This window comes from Rhinoderma darwinii, chromosome 9 (genome assembly GCF_050947455.1).
Source record: "Rhinoderma darwinii isolate aRhiDar2 chromosome 9, aRhiDar2.hap1, whole genome shotgun sequence".
Classification (NCBI taxonomy): Eukaryota; Metazoa; Chordata; class Amphibia; order Anura; family Rhinodermatidae; genus Rhinoderma; species Rhinoderma darwinii.
Genome location: NC_134695.1, coordinates 57,276,421 through 57,289,245, shown reverse-complemented (window position 1 = coordinate 57,289,245; position 12,825 = coordinate 57,276,421). Strand labels below are relative to the sequence as shown.

The 12,825-nt window shown below is 40.5% G+C and overlaps 1 protein-coding gene across 4 annotated transcripts in view; it reads right to left on the bottom strand.

The window, feature by feature from the left end:
• The window catches only part of ELP4 (elongator acetyltransferase complex subunit 4), a 211,441-nt gene that overhangs the window by 107,554 nt on the left and 91,062 nt on the right, over positions 1-12,825 (bottom strand). For 3 of the 4 annotated variants that reach the window (XM_075837738.1, XM_075837741.1, XM_075837740.1), the window contains exon 7: positions 3,093-3,284. In XM_075837738.1, coding sequence (XP_075693853.1) covers positions 3,093-3,284 — 192 coding nt within the window. The remainder of the gene's footprint in view (positions 1-3,092; positions 3,285-12,825) is intronic. The other variant, XM_075837739.1, reaches the window with a different exon arrangement.

Here is a 12,825-nt window from a genome sequence, read left to right as displayed (position 1 = left end):
ACTGCTGGGACCCACGCTGAACACGAGAACGAGGTTCCCGTTCTTCCGAATGAACGGAGCGGCAGGTCGCGGATGCAAACTGCCGCTCCATTCACTGTTCATAGGACTGCCGGAGATGGCCGAGTACAGCACTTAGCTATCTCCAGAAGTGCCATAGAGAATGAATGGAGAAGCATGGCGCAAGAGCACTCATTTGGAGGAACGAGATCCCCGTTCTCGTGATCGGTGGGGGTCCCAGCGGTCGGACTGCCACTGATCAGCATGTTATTAACCTATGTGGTTAGGAGGTAACTTTTAATCTTGAGACAACCCCTTTAATGATAATAATAATAAATTATATTTATGGTAATAGTAGCAATAAAAAAATAAAAATAGTAACAAGGACAATATTCATTTATATTTGCAATATTTCTTTTACGTGTTGTAGAATAAGATCGGAAAAAAGCAGAACAGAGAGAAAACAGTGATTGGTGTATTGCAGTGTGGAAACTGATCTAAATGTTAGCGCACACTCCAGTGTAATTGACAGCCCTAGCTAAGAAAAGCACTCTCAGACAGAAGGGTTATCTGGGTCAGGGCTAAAACGCTCTCGTTGTACAGGATAGGATGTAAAGAGAAGCACTTTCAGCCTCTCTCACAATAATATACATCTCAAATCCCAGACAAATAAACCAGATTCTGATTCCATCAAACACAATACAACATTTTAGTATGTCAAACACATGATGGCGCATGCAGACGTAGCAAGAAGGACACGCACATCGTTTTTGTTAGAGATCCATAAAACAAAAAGAAGTGATTGCCAAACATCACAAAAGCAAAAATCACAAGGTACGGTAATGTGAATGATAAATGCATCTCAACTGAAAGCTCTTGAGGCAAGAAACGGGTTTCCTTAAAGGAGAATTAAACAGCAGTCATTATAGAAGTAAATATTATAACATGAGCTGCTACTCTCCTTCATACTGTATATATGTGACATAGGTTGAAAAAACACACAGGTCCATTGAGTTCAATCCTTCCCAATCAATGTCACGTTTTTCATTGCAAGATTAAAAGGAACCCTCAATGTCATTCATCAGTAAATAAATATCTAACTCTTTTTTGAAATGCTGACATAGTATCAGCCATTACTACCTCTTGGGGTAGGGCATGCCATAGTTTATATACAAAGAATATCCAAGTAGGATATTTATCCAGAGTTTGACTGCTCTAACTGTAAAGAACCCTTTCCTATATTGATGTCTGAAACGTCTTTCTTCCACACGCAATGAATGTCCCTTCGTCCTTGGAAAGAACAGATCATGTGCTAGTTCTCTGTATTGGCCACACATATACTCATACAAATTAATCAGATCCCCTCTAAGGCATCTTTTTTCCAAGCAGAACAAGCCCAATTTCTCTAGCCTTGCATTGTAAGGGACACCTGCCATCCCATTTAATAATCTAGTCACCCGCGTTTGATGTTGTAAGGTTCTCAGAACTGGAGAGTCAACCCGATGTCAACTCTTTTGGTTCTTTGCGCCATTCAATCAGCGTTGTCATAAGGGATGAAGAGACACATTTATCCGGTGTCCTAAAGGGAAGGTGTCATGATTTTTTTTTTTTATTATATTGCTTTTAATAAATTATAAACAAAAATTTTCTTTATGTGTGATGTCAAGTTCTAATTTTTACTGTGTTCAAACTTTTACTTCTCTATGGGGGCTGCCATATTTTTTTTCATCTCTGTGTCGATTAACGACACATACAGAGATGGAATACGGCACATACAACCCCATAGAGAATGCGAACGGGAGGCGTTCCATTCTCAGAAGCGTACGCCGTCTGTATGGGAACTGCGCATGTGCCGCTCCCACACAGACCAAAACGAAGCTCGTTCGCAGAGCGAAATCCGGCGCCATTTTCACGTGGACCGGAAGCCGCTGCCGGACAGTAAGATGACGACTTTCGGCCGCGGCTTCCGGCCATATGTTCAAGCGCAAGGAATAGGAGCGTAGACCAGCGGAGGTGGCAGGTAATTTATGTTCGTGTATGCGATGTGTGTATTATGTTCGTGTGATACTGTCTGCTGAGCCCTGTATCTAATCCTCCTACACTGTACAGTCGCTCAGAAAATGGCAGCACACAGTGTAGAAGGTTTGAGGATTCAAACCCTTCCTTCTCCTGGCACTAGCCAGGATAAAGGAGGGGGGATTGTGTGAGGACACTAGAGGAGAGTGTGTCGACCCCAAATTTGCAGCATAAATCAGTGAGGTTGCTTTACCACAGTGACCATGCTCCAATTTTGGGAACTGCTCAGCACATGGAAATGTTATAAATTTGAATCTAATTTATAATATTTCCTGACTTGTGAAAAAATTAAAAAAATGTGTAATCACTCAAATACTAAATTGTTTAACTGGAAAAAAAATAATAATAATAATTTCTAGCGACACATTCCCTTTAAGAATGACCTTAATAAGGAAAATCTAAAAATTTTAGTTTGGTGAAAGTTAGGTCAAATTTATCAAAATGGTGTTACATTTGATGCAACGCATGAAATACTAAGCACATGCCACCTTATGGTCATGGTATATGTAATACATGCATTTTTTGGTGTTGTGGTTCGGCTGTGATACGTGACATGTTTTGTTTTTAAAGGGTTTCTCTAAATTAGAAAATCAATTTCATAAAACTTATAAAAGGGTAATTCTAAGTTTATAGATGGGATCCTTTGTTCATGATCCACATAATTTGCTAGAGCTGTTATAGAGAAAGTCTCTCGCTCTGAAAGACCTCTCCTGTCCTGCATTACACAGACAACCCATTGATTTGAATGGACACTGTGTAATGCTTAATTTCCCCTGTGGTGGCGCTGCACGGAAATTGAACACTTACTGACAGGTTTCCCCACAAATCACATCTGATCTCTGGGGCATCGATCAGGGGGGCACACTTTGAGATTAGCTTATTGTCAAGGGACCCTTCTAACAAGTAGGGATTGTCCAAAGCGGACAACCCCTTTAAGAAAGCAGTTCTATGATATGTTTCTATGAAACACAGTACCACATTTTATTTGCCTTGTTCAGTAATATTACTCATGGTCTCACCTGGATGAGATGTGTAGGCATTGTGATGACACACGCTGACAGCGACGACCGCAAGAGACCCCTGAGGGCATACAAAAACCGGGTTAAGCTGTGGAGATTGTGAGGTCCCTCATGAGTACAGATATCGTCTCCCCACAGCACCGATCCCAGAGACTGGATTCCAATCCGCAGAATGTTCTTCTGTCCTTTCTGCTGGTAAAGAAAGAAAAGTTGATTAGCTAAACATAAGATGTGAAAACTCAGTAATGCCAAGTGCATGTTTTTTGATGACCAATAAACAAATCAAGTAAATTTTCACATTCTTTTCTTTAAAAGCGAAAAAAAATAGGGGGCATTCTGTAGTGTGGACGACTGCGTCCCATGTGTCCAACTAACCACATGCTACCCTACAGGGGCAGATATAAAAAAAAACAAAAAACTGTCTACATCGGGAGCAAAAACATTGACTCATTAACGAGCCTCATTCTTGCTTTCTCAGTGCTTTTCCATAACTCTTAAAGGGGACCTCTGGTATATCTGGTTCCCCAGATACCAGCGTAAGGATTTTTTTTACATACACTGTTTACTAGGCAGCCCCTATATGTACCATGCACCTCCTGAAGAAGCACACATCGCGAAACGCGTGTTGAGGTTCTAAACACGGCAGCCAGGCTTCCATGTCACTGACATGGGTAAGGTTTCTCGTATCCCCTTGACATCCAGGCTTTCCCTAACTCTTCCCAGGACTGTGTCCTTATTTTGATGGGCTTTTTTCATGAGGGGGTCAGCCACCTATAGGATGATATACCAGCCTTCCCATATATCCTAATTGTAAGGATTTCAGTGCATTACTTTACTGCTACAACCATATGGATAGTCTGTTTTCCTGTTATACCATGTAATACTATAGTCTTTCCATCCATTCTGTACCTTTTTAAATGTCTGTCTTATTTTTGCGTTTAATAAAAATGTGTTATATTTTTATATATATGGCTTTGTACTCCGCTTTTTTTCTCTGCATATATAGCCCCTATATGTGTTGAGACGTTGCCTAGAATTAGGGGAAGCAAGTAACGTGCTAGGAAGAACCCCATATAAAAGGCTTTTTGGCAGTGTATTGTGTATCATTTGCAACCAGGCTGTCAGATACGACTCGATTTGTGCTTTTAGACAGCACAGAAGGTAGAAAACAGCTTTGCATTTGGTATTGTCCAGTTAAAGCTGCAGTACCAATTAGATTTTTACTAAAAATAAATTTATAGATGAAGATCAAATCAAGTAAAAAAATAACTATATGGGAACGGGGGTAAAGAACAATGTCATTTCCAAATGTTTGACTTTCATAAAGAGAGTGACAGGTGATATTTTTGGTTGCAAGAAGTGTAAAATATTTATGAAACCTATTTATGAAATATTTTTTCTGTTCGGTCTCGGTTCAGGTGTTTTTGATTGCTATAGTAGCGCGGTCTGCAGTGTCGTCAAAAACACTGAAACTACGACAAAAACCTAAGTGGTCAATGGGATCCATCAAGATTCGTTGGGGTCTTCTTAAACTGGGGTCTTCAGATCTGTCATACTGGTCGTGGCCCCATTACCCCCTTACTGACATTTGATGTACATGTACGTCGTAGTTGGGAGGGGGTTATGGAGTGGAATCACGGGCTGAGCTTGCTCCATACACCGCGGGTGTCATCTCTACCATCGCACCCAACCCCCACTCCCCGTGACGTGATAACTGTTGTCATGGCAGCCTGGGCTTAATAGGAGTCAGCAAAAAACACAATATACTGCAATGCATAAGTAGACAGAATTGCTGGGGTTTTTTCACCCCCCCAAATTTTTTTTATAAAAAGTGATCAAAGAGTCTATTGTACCCCAAAATAGTATCAATAAAAACTACAGCTCGCCCTGCAAATAACAAGTCCTCACACAGCTCCATGATGGAAAAATAAAAAAAAGTTATTAGCCTCAGAATATGGCGACCCCAAATTTCTTTTTTTTTAACAGATCGTAAAAGGTAAAAAATAAATAAATCAATATTTATTTGGTATTGCTAGAATCAAATTAACCCACAGAATAAAGTTAACCTGTCATTTTTACCACTGGGTGAAAGCTGTAAAAACTAAAATTGGGGAACGGTGTTATTTTATCCCACAAAATAATTTTTAAAAGGCTCCCAGTACATTATACAATACATTAACCCCTTAACGACCGCCAATACGCCTTTTCACGGCGTTGTGACATAATGCCAGCACGATTGTCCTGTGCCGGCTAAAGTGGGTGTCGGGCAGTTCTGAAGACAGCCAGGCACCCGCTGTAACGGGCGGGATCGATATCAACATCGATCTCACCCGTTTAACCCCTTAGATGCGGCGCTCAATAGCGAGCACGGCATCCAAGTGGTTTTGGAGGGAGGGTGCTCCCTCTCTCACCCCACCGGCACCCTGCAATCGAAGGGTGCAGATGGCTTCTATGGCATCCGGGGGCCTAACAAAGGCCCCCAGGTCTGCCTGTAGTGGATGCCTGCTGAAGCATGCCAGAGGCATGACCTAACAGGTGCCTGTCAGTTTTACACTGACAGGCAATAACACGCTGCAATACAGAAGTATTGCAGTATATTATAAAAGTGATCAGGAGATCGCATAGTGAAGTCCCCTAGTGGGACTTAAAATGAAGTTATCAAAAAGCTTAATAAAGTTAATAATAAATTAATAAAAATCCCAAATAAAAAATGAAAAGCCCACTTTTTCCCCTTATAAAAAAACTAAATTTTTTTTAAATTAAAACATTACTCATATTTGGTATCGCCGCGTCCGTAACGACCCCACCTATAAAGCTATTACGTTATTTAACCCACGCTGTGAACGCCGTAAAAAATAAAATAAAAAACAATGCCAGAATTGCTATTTTCTGTTCATCCTGACTTCCTAAACATTTTTATAAAAAGTGATCAAAAAGTCGCATGTACTCCAAAATTGTACCAATAAAAACTAGAAGTCGTCCTGCAAAAAAACAACCCCACATACAGCTGCATCGGAGTAAAAATAAAAAAATTATGGATCTTAAATCATGGCGACAAAAACAAATAATCTTGAAAAAAAAAGTGTTTTTACTGTGTAAAAGTAGTAAAACATAAAAAAATCTATATAAATTTGACATCGCCATAATTGTAATGACCAACTGAATAAAGTTATTATGTTATTTACACCACATAGCAAACGGCGTAAATCTAAGATGCAAAAAAAAGAGTGGCGAAATGTATGTGTTTTTTTCTATTACCCCCCAAAAAAGTTAATAAAAGTTAATCAATAAATTATATGTACCCCAAAATGGTGCTATTAAAACATACAACTTATCCCTTAAAAAACAAGACCTTATACAGCTATGTCGATGCAAAAATAAAAAAGTTATAGGTCTTGGAATGCGACGATGGAAAAACGTAAAAAATGGTTTCGTCATTAAGGTGTTAAATGGTGCCATTAAAAACGACAGCTGGTCCCCCCCAAAAAAAAACCTCATATGACTTTGCCGATGGAAAAATAAAAAGTTATGGCTCTTGGAATGCGGGGAAGAGAAAACGGAAATGTAAAAACGAAAAATAGCTGCGGCGAGAAAGGTTTAAGAATGGAAGCCGTGACAGTACTAATCCTTTAAATCCTTAAATGCTGTGTCTTCTTTTGGTATCCCGAGGTCATATCGGGTTTGGATCGCCCCGATAGCCACTTTGCCCCTTGGTGGGTGTGATATTCGTCAAAACTTTTCCCATTGACATTATTGGTATACGATCTCCATACTCAATTTCACTTTTCTGAGTCTACACTATGGAAAGGAATGCAGAAGCTGAGCATTGCCTGAAGATTACCTGCTGATTAGAAAAAAAAGTGAAAAGTTTGAGCTTATTAAAAAACACGCGTTTTAGCTGACAGGCGTGTGACTACCCCGGTCTGCTATGAAATATGAAGGACAGAAGCTGATCAGTATCGCACATTTAACTATGGCTGCTGGTATCACATAGCCAAGAAATGTGTAAGAGGCCCTGCGGTAATAGGGGTGAGGATGCTGCCTCCCAATCACCCAGCGGTGACAATGTCAGCTAATCCACCGCCCCAAGCAAGAATATATTAAGGTCTCACAACTTGTATTCAGACTAAAAGGAACGCTGCATACTTTACTGGGCTAAAAGGTTTGTGGAGATGAACATGCAACAAGTCATAATGCGAAGTCACTACTCCCGTCTCCAACTTCCCTTCTAATTAAGCGTGAGAAATATTTCCGAGGGCGGGTGCGGGGTTAAAGGGCTATATTTGTAGGTATAAGATCATTTTTAAGTCACTATTTTGCTTAAAGGTAGTTTGACCTATGAATACATGAGATGTCGGACTTTTAACTATATTACAAGGCACAAACTTTTTTGTGGCAATCATTTTGAGGGCTAAACCAACAGTCATGTAAACCTGGCCGGCTATTCTCTACAAAAACACCTGAGGTTTGAGGAGCAATGTGTCTTGGCCTTTAATCATTTAACTAGTACCCAGTGATATATAACAAAAATGTGTAGAAATTTAACACCCCCCTCCCTCCCAGGTTGCCAACCTCCTTTTTTTGTTGTTATCTTAGCCAAAAAATAACAGAAAGCAAAAATGTAACAAAGAAAATAAAAAGGAGTAATAAAATAATAGGATTGTTAGTAATATAGGTCTACAGCTCAGAATACAAATATGAAAACGATAGCAGCATTTACTGTGAACTGTAAATTGATGATAATTAGAATTTAAAAAAAATCAAAAAAATCATGAACTCATAGTTTTTCTATTACAGATACTTGTCGAAAGACCCCCAATTCTATGGACTACCCACAACACTAGCTCTACCTTGAAGTTGCTTTAGCAGTATTATAGGCTATGTTCACACGGGGTGGATTTTCAACAGGTTTTAAGAGCGAATTTCACAGCACAAATCTGCAGCAAAACCCCCTTTCACACAACCCAGACTACAGAGCATATAGAGCAGCTGTATCGTTCGCTAAATCCTGCTCCCGTCAAGTCCGCAGGACTGACTGTTTCAGTGACGGCGGGTCCTGCGTCTCTGACACACAGGATCCATCTGTAAACTATCACATCTAAGTTATAAACTTAGATGTGACAAATTACAGGTGAATCTTGCGTGTCAGAGACGCAGGACCTGCCGCCGACACTGAACCTGTCAGGTCTGCGGGACTGCCGGATTCAGGTCATAGCGAAAGATACAGCTGCTCTGTATAGAGAATACAAAGCAGCTGTATCTCAAAGAGTAAAAAATAATATTTAATAAAAACTATTTATGAAGTTGCACGAAACACACTGGCTGACCTATTTATAAAAAAAAAAAAAAAAATGCCATTCAAAGGTTTACATAGCCTTTAAGGCAGTATATGTATCAACACATTATAACCGTTATACGCGGTCAAATTGGGAAAAATGTGCTTAGTGTTACGTGATGTTTCTACAAACGCCAATATTTTAATTGAGTGACAATGTAATTAATACAACACACACAGTCCATTGGCAGAAGTCATGATGATTTTCGTACAAGCGCAGATAACGATGTACAGAAAAAAATATATCTAAAAAGGCAAACAGCAGAAAGCAAATCACAAGTCCACGAGAGGGAAATGGCAAAGCAAGAGACTCTCAGGAGTCACAGCGTGCACCTGAGGCTCATTAAAGGACCTTTTAGAAATGAGGCAGAGATGTGGAGCAGTACATGGAGGAAGGACTCACATGTCCCTGCTGTGGTTAAAGAAAAAAAAAAAAAAAGGCTGCAGATGGAAAACCAAGCCCTGGGAGAGAACGAGAAGCCAGAGAAGAGCAGACAAGCCGAGGTGCCAGGAGAGTGCTCTGTGTGAGTCTGGCACTATTTTGAGAGCAGGCAGTCAAGAAGCAGAGACCACACTGGGCACGGGATGAGTACGTATAACTGCTGCTGCCGCCAAGAGGAATAAATAATCCTATATTATCATCACCGATTTATACGTAGAAGAGAAGATCCTGTGACACAAGCCCTGAACTAATATAGATGCCCATAAATTCCTAGTGAGTGCCATAAAAGATGGTAGTTATAATAGAATACATTCTGTCATAGAGCATAAATAGGAGGTAAGGAATGGCAAAAAGATAAATAAAAGGTCTAAGGGGAAACACAAAGTCCCGTGCCACCCACACCTACCATCGGGTCAAAATATATATATCTATATATAAAAAACAAAACAAAAAAACCTGTCTATAAAAGATCAAATTGGATGGGCCTGGAAGAGCTGGTGTGGCTCATCACAACACATGACCAATCCTTGTAATGTATGGTGAACACAATGTCATATCTCCACAAGAGTATGGAGATTTGGCGATATTTCCTGCAGCTTGTTATAGGGTAGTCTGAACGACTCAATAACAAATACAATGGGAGTTTTTCTGTATGAGATTAGAAAACGTGGCTGCTCCAGAAACCGTGGCACGCTCTGTCCTGTATGGGAGCTCAGCCCCATTCTCTTGGAAGCATCAATTTTTTTCTAATTCTCTACAACCACACAGAATCACAAATGATGGAAAACTTATAGATCAAGACAGTAAGGCTAGACACATAAACCTACCATGTTTGAATATAAGGACACGGAATCCTGAACTTGGCCACCCATATGTAAAGTACGTGGCATACCCTTATGTAAAGTGGCATAGAGCAATGCAGCAACCCAAACCACAGGGATTTTACGACAAACGACCTGTCAAGTGGATATGCCATTAAAGTCAGGTCAGTATAAGACTGTCCGATGGGACCCCCACCTATCAGCAGAGTGAGGGTGCCTGGTCCCTGTTACCAGCAGAGAAGTGGCTACACTTGAAGGTGTCACTCTCCATTACAGTCTATAGAATACACCGACACAGTTGAGGGCGCACTTTTCAGCTGAGAAAGGGGACACAACCACTGTTCCAAAATATATTCAAGAAAAGTAATTGACCCCTTTAATTTTCATTGTTCTAGCTGCATTGCAAAGCGTCAGGTCATCCCACCACCGTGAAAGTGTCATCCACTGTCTCAGGGGCTACAGTAATGCTGTCATCCAGGCTACAGTCACTTTTCCAAATCATTTTACAATTAGTTTCACAAAGTTAGTTAAATATTTTTACTTTCTCTGCACCCAGTACAAATAAAATCCCTTTAATTGGACAAATGGTAGATCCCTTTTCAAAAAAGTAATGTTTTGGATGGAGCTTTCCACAGGTCATGTGATCATGTGTCCTTGCGATTACTGCTATACTATAGTGCATTTGTCTTTCCTATAGTTTTATTCCCATGATCAGCTTCTCCAAGAATGCAGGGCAGCAGGAACGTGCGGAGAGGTCCACTGGCTAGGCCTCCAATGGAATACGGGAATAACAATAACTGCTGTTTGATGGGTTGTCTATCAGGACAGTCGCTTTCCATATGCTCTTTTAGGTCATTTTGATATCATAGAGGGGGAGGTACCCCATTTAAAAAGCCATTGCTTTTATTACACGGTCACTCATGCGTATGGCCAGAAGAAACTCCCCTCGGCGATAAAAATGATCGTGGGGGTGGTTCGAGAAGCAGGGGTTGTTCAGATGGGACATCCCCTTAAAGCTTTGTTCGGGCCACCACAGGAAACTGGCCGCTTTGCATACCTGTGCGGCCGATATCCCACTCCTCGTCTCCCCACCACCCCGGCCTGTTCATTGTACTATTTTGGGTTTGACCTGGACTGTATTCTGACTCTGCCTTGTGATCGCTGCCTGTCCTGACCTGTATGTGTAGTTTAACGTTGTATTTTTTTAGCGCTTTTTTTATCATTCTAGTTCCTTGCTTCGGAAATACCATATGGAAGCGGTCAGCAGTTACTATTGGGGACTATTTTGGAAATGTGAATCCCCTGGATTACCTGCAAAAAGTCCAAACCCCCGTGAGGGACAAAATCCCTTAGACTCCACGTGTGGTTTAGCCTAGCCCAATCCAACAGTGATATAGTGGGTCCACGCTCCTGTCCTGAGGCCCGACTGTGTCAGCAACACTGTAGTGATGACCTTGACTATAAAAAATAAAAAAATAATTTGCGGGCCAGCTTTATGCCCCATCCTACCACTATGTAAAAGCAGGGACTTGATGAAACTTAAAAGCAATATCCTGGTGAAATAGATTATGCTCCCAAATTTCGAGACAATAGAGAATTGCCGGAGTTCACTACTTGGAGTACTCATTACGTAAAACGTCTGTACAAGTAGATCTGTTCTGCACATAAGAGAACTGGGAATAAGAAACTCCTCATCAGTTCAATACAAAACTTATGTGTAAGTATAACTACAAAGTTCTAAAAGGAACAGACACAACATAAATATATCAGAAAAAATTGACGTCTGGAAATCAATACAGCAAATAAACTCAGCATTTTGGTTGCAGCTCTTGTGTTTTTCCTTTACACTGTATATCCGGTAACATGTCCCGATTTTAAGATGACCTGTCATCCTACAGAAAAGCAAAATTCTGCACGATGTACGGTGGGAAGTGTTATGACATGCCTGTTACCATAGTTACCTCAGCAAGTGGGGAGAGGTTCCTGTCAGGGACCAATTTACTTCTCCGGAGGGGCACTGCCACCAAAGGCAAAGCATGCATTGCCCACGAGTCTCTGCAGACTGAAATCTGAGCAGCAAGCTAAATGAGCTCAGATATTCTACCCAGCTCAAGGAAAGAATGAGAAAAAAAAAAAAAAAAAAAAAACAGCCCCAAGGAGAAAACCAAAAAGGAAAAGCAAAATAAGGACATCGAGGAAAACCGGTAAAATTATACAAATGAAAAGCAAAATATTCAGCAAGGTAGATATTATCAGCAGATTATTACTACTTATTACTATTAAACCAGTCATCTCTCTTCTATCATGATCCCTCAGGCAACTTTAGCTGCGGAGGAACTACAAGATGTAGAAACGATGTGTTAGGACACGCTGAGTCTTGTAGTAGCAGAATGCCAGCAAAAAGTTGTATAATACCACAAATAAGTCATAACTTTGAGGATTTGTTTAAAAAAAACACAAAAAAACGTGAAAATTTAAAACTTGAAAATGTAATAAACGTTATTACTAAAATGATTTGGTTACTGATGGGTGTCCGTGCTGAACAAATGATAGAACCGGTCCTATTCTTGTCCGTAATTACGGCAAGAGACCTAAGGCCCCATGCACACGACTGTATTTTCATCTATCAGTAAATACTGTCCGTAAATACGGATCCACAGGCATCCGTAATTCATCCATATTTACGGAAGGGTGTCCGTATTGCATCTATATTTGATCCGTATATACAGATCCATAAAAAAAAAAAAAAAGAGGGAGGTTGCAAATGATGTCATCAACAAGTTGTCTAGCAACGCTTCCGTAAACACGGGCGGTTTACGGATGCACAGCCGTATCTGTCTGTATTTACGGAAGCCCCCATAGACTTCTATGGGAAAGTCTGTGCCGTAAGTATTGACAAGAATAGGACAGGTTCTATAATTTTTTTCAGCACGGACACCCATCCGTAAAAATACTGAAAGGTGTCCAATAGAAATGAATGGGTCCATAATTACTGTCTCGCGATCACTGTGCAGTGAAACAAACTGGGCTGGAATGGAGAGAAGTGTATGATGCTGATTGGTCAGCTTCATACACTCCTCTGTACAACGCCCACTTGGAAAAAAGTAAAAAAACACCCAGTTGGTTATTAAGAAA